The sequence below is a fragment of the Haliaeetus albicilla genome, chromosome 3 (genome assembly GCF_947461875.1).
Source record: "Haliaeetus albicilla chromosome 3, bHalAlb1.1, whole genome shotgun sequence".
Taxonomy (NCBI): Eukaryota; Metazoa; Chordata; class Aves; order Accipitriformes; family Accipitridae; genus Haliaeetus; species Haliaeetus albicilla.
The window spans coordinates 48,789,058-48,807,485 of NC_091485.1; the positions used below are offsets into that span (position 1 = coordinate 48,789,058).

Here is an 18,428-nt window from a genome sequence, read left to right on the forward strand (position 1 = left end):
ACAATTGTTTCATGTAAGCAAAAAGAAGATAAAAGGTTTTTGCACTTTGACAACTAAATCAGCATGCATCTCACTTATAATCATAGCAATTCTGATGCCCACAACTTCTGCACAGTGACACAGACAGATGCAACATACGAAAAAAAAGATACATTAATGTTTTAGGTAACATTTTAATCACGAAAATGACAGTAGATTCAGATTAAAATGCTCCCAGCAATCTTAATTTAACTCCTTATATGTATGCATTACAGTAGCTTTTCATTTCATTATCATTAAATGCAGTGTAATACAAAATCCAACCTGCTTTTGTGCCTTTCTGCCAGACAGCCCTTCTCCAATTTAAAAAGCGTCAGCATGAAAATCCTATACAACCTGAACATGTAAAAAGTATTTAGATTTGTGATTTTATTTACACTTACAGGTAATGTTGATAATAGCTTTGTCCTTATGCAGTTGGCTAAATTGCTATGCATATCTTCATATAAGATGGTTCTAAGAATTAACATACAGTACATCTAGTATTTCTATGTATACTGATACAATAGTTGGGTGGGTCATTTCATATTTTGGTTGGCTCCACTAATTTAGAGGATAACAATTTAGAGCATAGTTTTCTTGGAGAATTTTTTTTTTTTCAAAATCAGTTTTATTCATGTGAAAAATTACGTAAAAAGGCAGCCACTCACCATTTCAGGACATCAAGAGCCTGAGAATATATCACTTGAATTGATAATCTGGTCACTGCTAAAAACTTGACCCTTTTTCTAATTTGAATTCATTTGACTTCACCTTTTAGAAATCCTTGTTATGAACATTCCTGATATATTAAAGAGTCCTTAAGTGGATGATATTTTGTCCCTCGGAAGGTACTTAGACACTCTAGTCAATTCACATCTTAATCTTTTTTAAAAACAAAATGGTCTAAACTCCTCTGTATTTCTCCCTGCAGGGCATTTCTCTGCCTTTAAACTTTCAATGAAATTAAAAGGTAGCAGATTTCAAGTGGGTTAAGAGTTGGCAAGTTACATTAAAAAAAATTGTATTTATTTTTTCTTTTTTATGCATAAATTATTTTTATAGCCTGATTTCTTAAGCTAGTCACATATGCATCAGTAACCAGCCAACAAAGCAGTGCTCTTTATTTTGAAATGTAATATCTTTCAGAGTTTACACAGAGAAAGAAACAACATGTAGAAGTAGTAAACAAAGCTCTGACATCAATACTATTGCAACCAGTTCTTGCTCATCTTTTGACTTTGCATTTCTTCATCCTTAGTTTGCATTTTCTCTTTTCAGATTTGCCTGTTCTCTCTATTTCTTTATTCTCACTCTTTGCTGAGCTTAATATTCTATTTTCTAATCTCTATTTCTTTATCAACCATCTTACCTTTTCCTCTATCCCTCTTTCCCAAATGCTATTTCCTTCCTGCATACTTCCATTCATTTTCCTTTTTTCTTTTCCAACCTTTTTGAGCTCCTTTTACTAACCTCTGCGGTTTTGCACTAGGCTGCATGATGGAAAAGTCCTATAGAACTTTCAAAAATATATGCTGTCATTAAAAAACAAGTCTTTGAGGACACACCCAGTGCACACTAAAAAGTCCCCACACTGTTGTTTTTTCAGCATTGAAGAGAAATGCTATGAGGGAAGGACTGATCATGATACTATCATCTTGGCAATCTGTGCTGGAATAATGAGCACGTCTACAGGGTAAGGAAAAGCCTAGCCCTGATTCTCCTTGGCATGCCAAACGTAAAAAAACGAGTCACACCAGACTGGGGCATAAACAAGGCCATGTGTCAAGAAGTGCAACAAACCTGTTATCATCTTGTCCTACACTACTCAATTCTGGTAGGAGAGGAATGAGAGAGGGCAAAATGTTTTCTGTAGTCATCTTTTGTCCCCTCTTTACCTTTCATACAATTATTTGGAAGAATTATCTTTAGTGTTTAAATGGATCATTTCAAATATTAATAATAATGATCCATACATGAGCTGCTTTAGACATATGAGTATTACAATACCATTTACTATTAGGACTTTTAAATCTTCTTACTGGTTTGTTTCTTCTTTTTTTTTTTTCTCTTTATAGCTGATACTTGATGCTTTGTATTCTATTGCTCTAATTTTTGTATGTATACCACTGTTCTGGGACATTTAACTCTGTCTAGATTCTGCCCTGGAGCTCCTTAACTACAGTTTACTGTCAAAACAAAGTAAGTATGCAGGTCCTTGAGTTACATAAGGAGGAACATACTTTATTATTTTGAGACTGGCATAAGTTTTTGGTTCCCTTTCATTCCTTCCTCCTGCCACCGAGAAGCCACATTTATGTTACACCTTCTTTAGGAAAAGATCTACCCCTATAGTAGACTTATACATACTGCTACAACTAGCAGGAGAATTCAACTCTAACTTTACATTAAGAATAAATTGTGAAATAAACAATACACATTGAGAAACTTAGTGGTATATGGGTTTATTCCCACTGGTGATCAATACCCTGTAATAGCTCAATTATCTCTGCAAGGCTCATGTTGTTCGATCTTCTAACATACTGTATTGCATTTATATCCTGCTGAGTTTCATTGCGCTTGTTTGTTAGCTCTAAGTAGCAACTTCTCTGTCAACAGATGTTTTCTGTGATATTTCTGTTTGTCTTCTGTTATTACCACTAGTGTTTTAGGAAAGTCTTGACTATAAGTAACTGCCTGTGCATGGAAACATAGAAGGACACTGCTGAATAAAGTCTAAAGGAAATACAGGTCACATAAGATTCCTACTGTACATATTTTCCCAGGAGTGTGGAGGTGGCAAATTATTATCTGAAAATGAACCTACTTTTTAAAAAAAATTTATTCAACCATGGGAAGGAAATTATTTGGGTGGCTTTATTCTTCACTGTGGAAACTGATTGCTTGAAATGATACATAGTTTTCAAACACCACAAAAATTTTACTTAGTTATCTACTTTTCTCATCATGAGTGTTGGAGAATTAACTTATTTTTTTTTCTAGAAAAAAAGCTTTAACAATAAAATTGGTTGTGGCAAACTGTAGTGCAATATTACAGTACTGCTAAAAAATGATCAGTGTGTTAAACATATTCTATGATGTGCATTAAATTAATTTCTTAAGTGAGCCAGGAATACTATTAGTGTCTTAGAATCCTAAGTACCACACAGTAACAACAGCAGTCATCATATTTTTAATAATACTAATACAAACATTCCAATTACTAATAAAGAATAATTTGTCTCTGAGCACTCAGAATTTGCACAGCTATACATCAATCAACAAACATAGTAACATCCTGAATACCTGTAAAATCTATTATTCAGATAACTTGATGGGTTTCACAAATTAATGAGTTCTCCTGATATCTCTATAAAGCAGACAAATATTCTTTCCCTTACTTTTACAGACAGGGAAATGAAGACACAGGGACACTAAGTGAATAGTGCAAGTCTCTTCCAGGACTGGAAAATAACTCAGATTTTAGAGTTCTTTTCTGTTCTTTATTAATCATAAAAATAAGTGTCCCTTCTGAAGGGAACTGTAAGATTTATTTAAAAATAATTCCTAGGGAACTGCTCCAATTGTTCTCTAGCATCCTGGTTTAGCTGTCATTTCCCTTTCTTACCTCATTTTTAAATAGTAGCAGAGAATTCATTTTCACTGACCTTAAAAAGCTTTGGATCATGCCTTGCCTGTTTATGCGCTAGGGTTTAGAAATGTAATTAAAAAGGAGCAGGTAAGAGTGTACATAACCACATTACTTTGAATATTTAAGTTTAAATTTGCCACAACTGTGACGTGCCTGTTGACTTCTAAAATGTAACTGTTCCACTGGATTCATTTCAGTATATTCACACAAATATAATTTAGGTTATAAGAAATGTGAAAACAGTACGGCCCTTTATGCAGGAGGAGTTAATTTCATCCACAGAAATGAACTGTTTAAGTGGCTTGACTTCTTCTTTTGCGAAATAGAGGAAAAGATTAGCACGCTTAGCTGATATGCACCGAATCGCTTCCTTGCAGAATTCCTATACCAACCTATCTCCTTTGAAGAAGTAGGTTTTCCCAACATCTTCCCACCAAATAGCTGAATCAATGCCATGGGAAGGAATTCCGCTTCCAAGTGTTACCAAATCATGAGGATAACCTGGCTGGAGAGTAGTGTCCTTGAAAACCCAGAACTTGTTACCTGTACAAAAGCATATATATACACATACATATATGTGTGTTAGTCTTCAGTACTGTCAGTATTAATATTAATACACTCCTAAGAAATAAGAAAGACTCCCAAAGGGCTATAGTGGTTCTGCCAAACACAATGAGATGAAAAACGTTCCATCACTGCAGATGATGCAAAATTAAATATGCCTTACAGATACCTTGCATTTTTAAAGCACCTTTCATTCAATAAGGCCAGAGAATATTTTGATATCAACTATATAGGGATGAAACCCAGAATGAAAATGAAGTCATCTCAAAGGGCTCTGTGGTTGATAATGTAATACATTTACAGCAATACTACACAACAGATTTACATTTCATGAGGAAAGAAGAGTGAATTTTAAGACAAAATGAGGTAAGAAAAAATAAATAAATAAATAAATGGAAACTCCTATCCTCACAAAGACCATATAATTTTATTACCTGTATTCTCCTTCTCCTCAAGAAGTTAAATTACTTATGAAGGATGTACAGATTATTTCTGAAATTACCATAGAATTTAAAATATTTTTTCAATCATATTTTCTTTAGTGTGGCCTAAAGACAGCAAACTAAGGTTCTGAAGTCCCACAGGTGAAAAACTTGTGTTTCTGAAATTAATGGGGGGTTGCCTTTAGTACCAGTGGCAGTAAGATTTAACATTTGGTTGTGGGTGACGAATCATTCAAAACAACCCAATTGACCTACTACATGCTGATAATACAAGGTAGTCGTAGAACTCTGACTGGTGTTAGCACAGTGTCTACACAAATCTCAGGTTACCTAAACTGGCTTAAATATGAATAATACAGCCATAACTATTTGGTTCCTTAACTAGCCATAACTAGTGCCTCCTGGACAGCAATGCTCAGTGGTTGAACCCCTACTGTTGCAGTTACTAGCTAAATATATTGTCTATATAGGGGTATGCTTGTCTACAGGAGCAGCAGTTGCACCAGTGTTTTGTAGTATAGCCCCCCTGTACCTGTTTTTGGGGAGGATGTTTCCTGTGCTCTCTCTTGTAACTGGGTATCATACCTCACCAGCCCACAACTCTAGTTTCCCACCTTCAGTTTACTCTACCTTCCTAGCCAAGCTCTTCTTCCTCACTGAACACTTCCACAATTATCTCAGCTGGTTCTGGACTAAATTAAGCTTTAGTCTCACACTTTCCCCCATAACTGTGTTATCCTCCAGACTCTGTCTTCTCAACATACTGTGCCTCCTGTCCTATTCTTGCAACTGTCTTCTCCTTTTTACTCTTTTGCTTTCTTCTAATTCTTCTTCAAAATACACTTCTCACCTGTGTCTTTTCAATAGAGACTTCTCTTTCAAACATAGACAGCTCTGGCTGAAAAAAGGGAATAAAGATCCTCATATGCTCCCTAGAAATAGGGAAGAGGGAGCATAATTTGCATTTTAGTACTTATCTGAAGAGCTTGCTTTGAGGCCTTTCTTCTCTTTGCATTATGTCATATATGCCACAGGGACACTCTTTCTGAGCTAGACTATATGCTCCATTGTGTAGGAACCATGTGTTTATTTTCTCTTCAAAGCACTACCTTCATCTGTGTTTCCAAAAAGCATTACTATTTTTATTAAAAATAACACTGAAGGAGAAGATACTCTTTGCTGTCATGTAGACCCTTCTGAGTTACATCACATAAAGGTCTAGAGAAGACCTATGAATGTATATATTGAATTTGTCTATTGGATACTGCACTTTGGTCTACCCATTGTTATTTAAGATGTTGATATTTAAAATATAAGCAGAAAAGTTTGAAAATATATTTTGCTCAAACACATTTGGAAAGAGATCCTAAGAGGTAAAATCATGGCTGTTCATATTAGCCACTGTACTTAGCTGTAAGGCTAGCCAGGTTGTTACACAGACTTAGGAGGTTAAGACACTGTGCTGTATAAATATTTTATAAGGAAATGTAATATTACCCCAAAGATCTAGGATCAGGTGTATGCCAGAGTCACCAAGAGGGAAAATCCAGAGAGCTGTTTTGCAGTTGGTTTTATATTTTAGTTATCCCTCAGTGGTATTAAATGTTTGTTTAAAGGGAGGGTTTTTTTAGTCTCCCTGTTTGTACTGTAGAGATTTAAAGCATGTTTTCATTTTATCACAGTTTTAATTAGGAGAGGGGATATAGTTTCAGTCCCTCCCATGCTGGGTTTCCAGAGTAAATTTTTTATCAGCTTCTTTACAGCTGCTTGTCACCCACTTCCAAGCACAGACACTACAGTTTGCTCAACAGATCCATCTTCTCCCCCCTGCCAGTTGAAGGAAGAAAGGGTTCAGAGAATAAGTATGTACAGAGCCATTTGAAGTACTGAAAATGAAAGAGACACAGAGATCTATGAAGAACAGTCATAGAAAGCTGAGGTCTATGTTGACCTGGGATTAAGGTCTGTGCTAACCTGACATTCACCTTTACTGAGATTCCTTACAAAATTCACTTATAGGGTTTGATCATGACAGGGGTGAGCATCTTCAGTCATTCACTGTCCCTCCTCCGATGTGGTTTATCCTTTTGCCAATTCACATGACCAGACACAGAAGGCTTTAGATGGTAATGGCAGTTTCAAATGCAATGATAAGAGAAGCCATGTGTTTTGGACCTTACTAGTTGGTACTTATGGTGTGAACAACAGATGGCATCCAGTGAATGATACTGAGCCAGCTCATTTCTGTTTCAGAAGATCATTCAAAATGACAGCTGTTGCACAGCATTGAGAGGCATATGCTGTGATGTATGTAATGCCATTACCTTTCTCTATGCCTCACAAGGAATAAAAGTAACAGCAATTGTTAGGAATAGATCATTATAAGCCATACCCAAAGAGTCAAATTTAGCTATTAACAAGATCAGGTCATGCCAAAATAAACAATGGTTGAGTACACACTGTTATAAGTGACAGCACCACTGAGACAGGTATTTGTTGCATATTGAGATATACTGAAGTAGAAGGAAAGTGTAGATGTGGGAACACAAGACTTAAGAAACTAAATTCTTCTTCACATAATTTCTTACTAAGAAAAAAATCCTTTCTGGGTAAATAGAGAAAAGGTAAATTTAACTGTATATTATGGAGACAGTAGGGCATTGAGAGCTCTAACATATGTGGGCAAGACTTCTATTGATTCTAACTAGAGGGAATTGTATTTAACATTTGCTTTGGAAGACGTATTTAGTCTGCTACAACTGTGTTGATTGTTAATGGGAAGGACTGTATATAAGAAATCCAAATGTTCCGTCTGGCTGACAGTTTTCACTTTGTTTTTTTTGTTTGTTTCAGGTGTTTTCAGGTGGTTTGTTGTTCATTTTGTTGTTTTGTTTGTTTTTTTTTTTTCTGTTTACCTTCTGTCCCTCAGCTGGAGGAAAGTGGGTGACTGTTGATCAGAGCATTTCCAAAAAGTCAGAAAAAATAAGAAGTTTTCAAACTCAGAACCAAATATTAGGAGGAGTTAAAGCTAAAAATCAGTGCAAAAGATGCCTGACTGTGATGAGAATTAGCTCCTTTTTTTTCTAACTTGTATTTATGTATCTTAAAATGTATTAAAAATGAATGCTTAAGTCACTATGCTTTCATTTGGCTCACATTCCACTTCCAAAAGTAAATAGTCAATACACTTCATTAATTGTGATTATAATGGAAATAAAGAATATATGACAAAACTAGAATAGTTATAGTTTGATCCTTCTTATAGATAACTAATGCTTGTTCAGAGTCCTAACTTATGCCCTTGGGAGAAATCACCACTGTATTTATTTTACAAAGTTGTTTTTTAAGGCCTGGTTGGTGGGTTTGTTATTCTCACAGAGAATAAAGCACCACATGTTTCATGAAGTCTGGCCAACCTTCAGAATGTTTCATCTCTCTGCTTTTATTCCCTTATGTAAGATCTAATATAATAACAAGCAGAATGGTAAGGTCACAAGCTGAGAATGAAGCAAGTGATAAAAAAGTCAAAATGTCTTACTTTTTGCAATAATGCTTTGTTAAATATCATCACTGTAGGGAAACAATTTAGAAGGATGAACTGTGACTGCAATTACTTGAAGTCTCTCAACATCTGTCTTTGACACTCTAAAAAAAAATATTGGGGAAAAAAAGGGTCTCTGTATTGCTATGCTTCACTTAAAATACTGAATATTTAACTCCAGATATACTTCAGACTATTTAACTACCTACTGACTACTGCAAACAATTATGCAGGTTTTAGCAACTGTAATTCTTCCTTTGTAGAATCAGAATGCTGAATAGTTGTGCTCTTGGGCTGTCAGCAACCAAGTTTTTTGTTCATATTATATGCAGTTATGATATGTGTGTAGTGCAAGACCTGTGTGGGATATAGCATATAATCATTGTAAGCGTTACAGTGGTGAGACAAATTCTGAAAACCTTTAGGAATTATATTCAATTGAAACCAGTTAAAATTTTAATATTTAATTCTAAAGTTTTTTTTCTCCAGGTCACCCTTGCTCTTAATTTTGGTCTTTCAAGCCAGAATCAAGTGTTTTCTTACTAGTATCCCCAAATTACTATTCATGCTTCTTTTTTTTCTCATTCTCTATTTCCCACATTAAATTTCTGTCATTTCTCTGCTCCATGATCTAATGCTATAGTAAATCTATTTTTCAAAATAAAACTGTTAAGCAGTGGGATAAGTGCAGTTAAAAGTTATGATGGTGGCACTGGTAGTATGGATTTTACAGCAGCCTTTCTATTGCTACATTTGGTTTACCATAACGTTCAACAGCGCAGATGGCTTGACAATTTCATTTTTAGCACTATATAAATTCCCACAGGTACACAGAATAAATTTTACTATTCACATTTCATCATTAAAAAAAAAAAAAAAAAGAAAAAAGTATCATTCTGGTGCCATCTTATTATTACGGACACCAGCAGTGAATAATAATAAGAATGTAAACAGCTGCTTTTTATAAGCAGCCATCCACCAGATTGCTAGGTACTTTATGAGCATTATGAGGCACAAGGAGGCAGGCCAAGTATCTTAAGCCACCTGAAACAAGCAAGCATCACTTTGCACTACAAGCACGCTACTGATTTTTTACAATTGTTTTTCCTTGTGTAAATAAATATTAGTGAAAAAAAGAAAAAAAGAAAAAAGGAAATAAAAGTTAAAATGGTAAATGGTAAAATTAAAAAAAATATAAAACCCAATGATATTTCAAAACCAAAGAAGAAACTTGATCCAACAGTCTTGAATTTGACTTAGCTTGATTTTCTATAGATATCTAACACATTATGCATGATCTCACAGGCTCCTCAAGTATTCTCAGGAGAGTAATGTTAAATAGGTATAAATATACTGATAGATGTTACTAGCACAATTTAAGAATAATTACATTTCTCATAGCAAAAACATAGGCTATGAAGACATTTCAAAAGTTCATAAATAAATGTTCCATCCTGAGCTGCCATTTTATATCATTTGCAGATGGATCATATTTTAAAACATAGTTCCCATTTAAAAAAAATGTTAGTTTTTAAATACTTTTATACCTTTACTAATTTATATTTTTATTACTGTAAAGAAGAAATCTACTAATATCATGAATCCAACTGTATACACAAAGGGAGGAAAATCGAATGCTAATAAAAAAAAGTAATAAAGAACTAAACGTGTTTTATAATTTAAATCAACTGTTTCAAATTTGATGTTTGCTGTCATGAAAGACAAGGATTGAAACAAATCAAATAGAGCATAGATTATTGAAAATAAATGAGATTTGTGGATTTCTAAATAGATAAATGAATGTTTCAATCCACGATGGTTCACAATGTCTATCTTGAGTGCATATTAAAAATGTCACTGGCTTAACTAAATACTGTTTATCCCAAACTTATGACAGTGTAGGCATGTAAGGAGAAGCAAGGTGGCAATTAGTCACTAGCAATCGCAGATGAGTGAATTGGCTTACTCCTTTCTTCACCTTTCTCAGAGAGTAGAGAAACTGCTCCACAAGTAGGAAAGCAGGAGTGAGAACCAGCCAGTCACAGGAGGCCCTATTTCACACTAGTAAAAAGCCTCCAAAGCGACGGAAAGAGCGCAACAGAGATAGAAGGTGTGCCTGGAAGCTTCCTTTGAGCATCTACAGATGAAGTAGTGGCTGTTCTGAAGGGAGGATATTTACACACTGACCTGTTTCTCCACCACACACCAGAGATTCAAGACTATACCTTACAGGACATTAGATGTTACTGATACTTTGAGAAGAAGGTTTGGAGACTTTATTTAAAAATCTGCAAGTGAATGCTGTCTTCACTCAAACACCACACTCTTCTACCGTAAAGAACTAACTGGTCTTACAATGAAGTGATCTGGAAAATGTTTTCTGAGAGGAGCCCACAGTGACATTATTCCTGTTCAAGCTCTGTGATAGCACTCACTCCATCTTTTCTATTTTTTCTCTGAATAATGGACATAAATGTTGGCTTAGACATGTGCTTTGTGAACACATCTGTATGCCAGACTTCAGATTTAAACCTCCTTCTAGAACTTACCTGGTTTGACCAGTTTTAGATTGGTAAAGTACACTACTTGCTCAGCATCTTAGCAACAATCAACTTGTCTATTTCTAGCATCTTTGGGAGGAAGAAATTTTGTGAGGGAATGGAAGAAATGAGACGATGATTTTTACCTACATTCTATTTATATATAGCCCTGCAATCATGTTCCACAAGGCAGCGGAGACCCTTGGTTAACAGGAATTTTCAAGGACAAACATACAAAAGACTCAGCTGAACCTATTGATTCTGTGGGAGTGGAAAAACATGAATTACACTGATAGACAAACACCACCAGGTAGATGTTGGAAATCATGAAGAGGAAGTGGCAGAGAAGCAAAAATTCAGAAAAATCACACAAGGAAACACGAGGACAAACAAAGGGACAACACAAATGTCACTGGAAAAATAATGGAAGGAACTTTGAAAAGAAAGCAGGTGGAAAAATACCTGCAACAGAAAATCCAAGCATCATATGATATCAGCTAGAAAGCATAAAACTACCTGGTCTGATATCAGAAAGCATAAGCTAGGAATGATAAGGAAGGAAAAGAACACAATATTCTGACTTCTAAGAGCACAATCCTGCTGCTTCTGCTTGCTTTAATTAATCCGGATTATTTAATTTCCCAGGTAGAAAATAGAGGAGCTCCTCTCCTCCTTCTGTTTTTTGTTATCTATAACCTACAAAGTACCGAATCAGCCCATTCCTCTAAGACCTAACACGAGTCAGTCAGCACTGGGTGAAGAGTTAAATAATAATAAAATATATTTTGAGGTCACTGTGAAGGAAAAGAAAGCAGGTATAAAACTAAGGTTGATCATTTTCTCTGAAGCTCAGGTAATGGATCCCAGCATTATCAAGATAGAGGTCTGGAATGCACAGGGTAGTTCCTTTGCTCTATGTAGCAGTGATGAGCAAAGGAGTACCTACAGAATAATATTTGTTTCCTCCCATGTCCCATGGACCCAAAAATCAAGCAGAGGGATGGAGATTTGGAGATATCTTGATCATGATTCCTGATCTGATCAACTTCCCAGAGTTTATGACATGAAGTTTATTTTATGGCAATAGAAGTAAAATCATATTCTGTACTGAAGTCATGTAAATAGAAAATGTACTATATGGAATGTAATTTTCCTTACAATTCACACAAAAAATACAATTTCCCTATCAGTAAAACATAAACTTCATCTTCATTGTACTGTTATGCAGTGTTTCTGCACGTTATTAAACATTTTTCATTTAGCATTCCCAAGATGATAATGTTTCCATAGTGAATGAAATATTTCTATCTCCCTGTTAATGATTCCACTTGTAAAAATGAATTCATTTTTTGATATAGGAACTTAAAAAAAAAAAAATTCTACTTTTTTTGTAATAAGTTAACAAGTGAATCACTCACAAAACTAATTAGCTGAATAATTTTTCACATATCTATTCAGTTTCTTCTTTCTTCTCCCAAATTATTATCTTATAAAACATACTTTACATGGTTTTCACTCTCCTGTTGCTAAATGGGTATTTATTTAACATATAGGATAATTTTCTCATTAAATCTAAATTAGATATATGTTCAAGAACTTTAATTTTAAAGAACAGCTGATGCCTGGAGTGAAACTTTGGAAAGAATGATTAGCAACAATTCAATCCATACAACATAATTTCCGGAGTATATGCTTCTTTAAAAATACTAAATATACATCTATGAAAAAGATATTTATTTTTCCCACCTGAAACTCCTAACATCACAGTTCTCAGATGAAATAAGTACAGTGCAGTACAGTGAAATATATGTAGCACAGATGTTATTTATATATATGCAAATTTCATTTGTAAAAAGGAAAAAGAGCAGAGAACCACAAAAAAAAAGAAACTCTGTTCATTCTTGCTTCCTAATCCACATTTTTCAAAAAGGATTTCACAGTAGATCACTGCATTGCTATGTCTCTTATTTATACTTCCAAATTTTTACTGAATATGTAAGAGTAAATGATTTGATACTCTGAAATGTAATCATAAATTAAAGCTGTAGTTGCCAAAATGAGAAAACATAACTCATACTCTTCATTTAGCTACCAATTTGCAACATGATTTACAAATCATTAGTAAAAAATAAGCTAGATATGTTCCAAGAGATCATCACAGCCAAAAGTATTACACAAAATCTTATTTTTCTTCTTTTCTTACCTTTAAAGAAGACGAAATTCCCCTCACTGTTTTCATAAACTGCATCAATGCTGGGAGGCAGTCCCCTCCAGAAGTAGGTAATCTGCATGGGGTATCCATCCATCACCCTGTTGTTTCTGACTCGCCAAAACCACTGATCCTGGAAACCAAATATATGTCTCTTACTATGCTTTGAGGCATTTATATGTGTTCAGTTGCTGTCTTGAAAATACTGAACAGCCTATCCTAGCATTTTTAGAGCATGACCTTTCACTGTTTGCATTACTATATTTGCGTTTGCATTCGTGTCACGTCCACACATTACAAATGTCTCAGAACTAGTTGTTCCCTGAGGTGGGAATAGGCTACCCATGTGAATTGTGTGTTTGGTATAGATAGCCTTCACAGAACATACAGCATGCTGTATGAGATGACATAACTTTCTCAACATCATTCCTATAAGGGGCCCAACTTAAAATTTGTGGACTGAACACAGGTGCTTTTAGACCGAACCGTATGCATATGTGTAAGCCTAATATAATGGGACTACAGACAGGCTTTGAAGATCAAGTAATTCTGCAAGCCATTTTTTTGCAGTGCCTGCTAACAGTGAAAGGTTCATAGATAAAGCTGTAACATTACTACATCATATCATTACGAACTACACTTTGATGACAACTTTACTGAAGATTTTCAGTCTTTCCATGCAATATTAAATAAAACTGTTAATATTACAGCCAGTTATATGTGCTAAATCCAGTGTCCTGGTAAATCTCTCTTAGCTTGTTGCCACTTAAAATCACTTCTCCCTGTGGGACATGCTATTGTTTTAAGTGAGAGTCATATGGAAGTTGCATTGTTGAGGAATGAGGAATGTTCAGGTTCAGAAAAGAGTATGTGACACATTAGGTGGGTGTTGATAAAGACATCGCCGTTGTACCTCTTCAGCTCTTATAACAACAACAGTTCCAGTTCTTCTAATACCTAGAGATGAAGGATGGGGTAAGCAAGTATTTAACTTTTTATACACATTTGCATGCTTTTACAGCATTAATATTATATGAAACAAACTCCCATAAATAATAAAGAAAGTGCTATTTTGTCAGATATATGTCACAGTTTCACATGGCAGTTCAGCTTTCTTTCTGTATAGGTCAACTTGCCAAGCAAAAGAGATCTATGCTCTTACGAGAATGGGCACAGCTTAGAGAGAAGATTAATACTCTACAGGAGCAGGCTTATGATGCACTGTATTCATCATTTTTCCAAACCTGAGATCACAGCTCTCTTTAATTGTTTATCTCTCCAATGACTTGACAATTTATAAATCTCCACAAAAAATATTAGCCATACAAATACAAACCAGCTCAATATATATATAAAAATACATCTTAACCATGTGCATAAATGAGTCTAAAATTGAAAGAGTTGTTTTGAGTCCCAGATTTCTGAGAAGTTTAGTATTAAAAATAGTTCAAATAGCTTATACAACCTGAAAAATATTATATTGAAAAGTTGCAACTATCTGGAAAGAATACTACTAAAATCTCTCACGTTTTTTTCATGTCTAGCTATTTCATTGCTAGTGCAACACGGTTGCACAAGTCTCATCTCATTAGATTCCTATTTTCAGCTTTCATTGTTTTTTTACTGTAAGATGTATTATAACATTTAAGGCATTTAAGGAAGGTCAGCAAAGCAATTTTTTAGGATTAATTGACTAAATTCCAGTAAGAGAATGGGCAAAAGTGAGGGAACACAACTTAGAGATACGAGGATTTAGGAAGGCCTAACTGAAGCATGTGTTCTGAGCGTTGGAACAGCTAATGTCAACCTCTGTTATTTTTTATGGTAGCATGTAGATAAGACAAAAGGACTTTGAAAAATTAAAATTAGGGGGGAATATCCTCAAAGCAGACATTTGGAAGTACTTTTTCATTGAAACAGTGATAAATGCTTGAAATAGATTTTCAGGTCAGATTTTTTAGGCATCATCAATCGAGGAATGACTTAGGGAAGAATAAGTCTCAATAGGCCAAACTTTGTCCTCCGCAAATTTCTATAAAACCCTCAAAAGCCAGGCACAATCTCAGAGATCAGTTATTAAAGTTTAAAAAAAGGACAAACAAGTAGCTAGCTGTAGTGATTTAAAACTGCAGTCATTGTGATACTTGTTACTGTCTTCAGTACAATGGAATATTCCAATCTTGTCTTTCTTCACTCCAAGACACAGATATCTCTTTTTATTTGTCTGAATTTGGTTGCAAAAACACATCTTAGAAAACAATGTTTAGTTGCACAAAGGAACATACTTAGCTCTCATAAAATGTCCACTAATTCAGAAGGACATGGATCAAGTTTTGTGTACAAAATAACCAAGACATTTAATGCTGAACAAAGGCTGACTACTTAGCTGAATAAAAAAGGACATAAGTACACACATAATCACTTCATTGAACAAAGTTTGTAAATGAAATATTCAGGCTTTCAGGAGTTTCCCAATACAATGTGCATGCTCCAGAAAGTCTGGACTTCAGTGCTATGGACAAAGCTTGTAACATTCTAGATTAGCTAATGAGTCTCAACTTTCTGCTAGTACACCAAAGCAGATCTTGCAAATTATATTAATGTGTTACAAGAGAAGGATTTCTTCTTTTGATCAGACTTAAACTACATTATTAAATATTCAATCAATTCCATTGACCAAAAAAACCCTAAACTTCAAATAGTCATGGCTATATTCAATAGTTCACAAACTTCCAAGTGTGACAGATGTGGCCAGCATAGCAAGCAGTCATTTTATTTTGGGCAGAACTGCGCTGCTGATTGGCTAGTACTATCTCAGCATGGTGATTTCTGGTATAATATCAAAGTGTCAGTGGAATGATCTCAGTAAAGAGACTGTTGGAAGAAACTGACTCTGTAATGAACACAGATTTCACAGCCCAACAAAACCTGTAAAATCAACAAGTTAACAAAGATCAACTTGAGAATGAGTTATGTTTCAGCCTTAGTGATTTGTGGAATATATTTTCATTAACCCATTTTGATAACAACACCAATAAAAGTATATTCTGCAGATTTGGTATTAAGTTGTGTGTCAAATTGTGTATTTCATATTTAATACTAGCAATTTGCAGCTTAATAGTGAGACTACTCTTATTTATTTTTTGCTTAAATTCCTTAGCAAAACAATAAGTTGCCCTGCTATATCACAATTAAAATCTTCACAATAATACAATTATGACAAAGCTGGAATGTTCAATTCATGCAGCATAGCCCCAGGAATTTGTTTTTATATACATATACATATATATGTATATAGTAATGTCAACACTATGTAGCCATAAGCTTTCAACAAGAAATAATTCAAGGTATCTGACAAGAAATTAATTCAGTAGGGTGTTACTGTGTATACATATCCATCCTGGATTGGCACAGGCCTTTTTACCTGAGACTGATTACGGAAGATCCCCACTTTATCCTATCATCATTTTAGAGATACTTCCAATATAAATGGTATCTAAAATGGTATCATGAAACATAATGAATCTTCAAGATCTTTTCTTTTTTTAATATGTATCTTGTTACTCCCCAAATTCTACAAAGAAATGAGACTACTACTTCTGTACTATTACTACTAGTGTTCAGTTAGTTACATAAGTAGAATTGATTTGACCAGATTTATACATCTACAATGTAAAAAATCTGTTTAGAAATGAATCACTGAACCTGGCACAATAAAGGTCCTTCATAGGAACATTCTAAGGTAAGCTTCATTTAGCTGTTTACTTCTCTACACTGATTATAAAGGGAATCTAGAAACCCGGCTCCTGTTTAGATGTCTGCAAAGTACTAAGTGGGCATCTAAATGCAATTGAGATAAATCCCATCCATTCTCAACTGTTTTTTTCTCCTGGGTTCAACCCTTCATAATGCAAAGAAGACAAAATCATAAGGATGACCACACAGGGCCAGATCAGGGTTCATCTAGGCCTGTACGCTATCTCCAGTGAAGTCACTAGCAAAAAAACAGATAAGACTTCAGCCCTGAAGTGGTCAGGCAGTTGGACTAGATGATCACTGTAGATGATCCCTTCCAACTGTTCTGTTCTATTCTATTCAATTTGATTCTATTCCATTCCATTCTATGATAATAAAAACAAAGGGAACCTGCAATGACAGCTCTCTGATACACTCTCCCAGTCACCCATCACTTGTGGTTCAGGGACCTCCTGAACCAAAGGTGATAATTTTGTGATTAATAGCACTTGATGGACTTTTACTCCTTTGGACTCCTTCCTAAACACATGCAAAATTAGAGCATCCACAGCTATCTGCAGCAATGTGTATGACAATTTAATAACCCACAATGTGAAATGCCATAAGCAATCAGAAAGTCACAGCTGCTCACTGGTGTTCAGCCTTCATTCACCTTATTTCTTTTTCTTTATCACCAAGAATAGTAGCACTTTGCAAGATCTAATCCAAGATCTTTGTCACTTTGTAATAAAACCACCTTGTCAACTAAATCCTTTTGCTTGTTTTCAGGAAACCTTCTATACTGTAACACATCTGACCAATATTAAGGATACAGGATCTGTGGCTTGAAATAAGATCTTCCTGTGCCATTGCCCTCAGTGTCTAAATATTCTATTCGGAAGCATAATTGTGAACATCACATACCACGCTCTGTCTTCTGCTGATGGAATCCCATACAGTCCTTATTTCCCTGCTCTGTTTTCAGTAGATTTACATGCCATTGCAATAATCATGAACAATAGGGTATTGCTCATTAGTAAGGACCCTACAGGTTTCCACAGAACTAAAATTTTGGAAATGTATAATCTTAGCATTTTTATGGTCTTATTTAAACAGACAGAAGCAGGCACATGATTTGCCAATAGATGTATTTTTAGAGATAGCCAGACCCACAAGAATCAGCAAATATCTGGAAATGTCTGAGAGCAGAACTGGAAGTTTGGATCATTTGTAAAATTGGGCAAGGTAGCTGTTGGCAGAGGTTGACAGAATAATTTGTTTATGTAAATTCAATTTTCCTGGCTGACTTTCCTATGAACATACTGGACTCAACAGTTTTAGACTGCCAGAGTTCAAACTCTGGGACTCAAGAAACTCTAGAATGTGGCTGTAAAGCATGCCAAGGATCTTTCTGAGGTATCAGATGGGATAGGCTCTGCTTGTAGAAAGAATGGATCATTTCAGCACATATAACTAAATGTACTTAATTTATCTTAAACAAAGTTATATTTACCAGCAATTTTATCATCTGCATTCTGATAAACAGGTACAATTACTGAAAACATGGTACACAGTTCAACTATTACTGAAATCTGAAAGAGTCATAGTCCAAGACAAAGTATATTCACTCTAAGAAAGTTCTTTCACACTTGAAGTAAAAAGCTTGAAACAGTTTCTCTGACAAAACACATCTCAGTGTATTTGGTTACACTGAATAAATACAATT

General features: G+C 34.9%; 1 protein-coding gene across 2 annotated transcripts in view; it reads right to left on the reverse strand.

Annotated features, from left to right (window-relative positions):
- Window positions 1-18,428, reverse strand: part of MMP16 (matrix metallopeptidase 16) — a 190,424-nt gene that overhangs the window by 16,326 nt on the left and 155,670 nt on the right. For both annotated transcript variants that reach the window (XM_069779627.1, XM_069779628.1), the window contains 2 exons: window positions 12,962-13,100; window positions 4,063-4,213 (listed from right to left, as the gene is read on the reverse strand). In XM_069779627.1, the coding sequence (XP_069635728.1) occupies window positions 4,063-4,213; window positions 12,962-13,100 (290 nt within the window). The remainder of the gene's footprint in view (window positions 1-4,062; window positions 4,214-12,961; window positions 13,101-18,428) is intronic.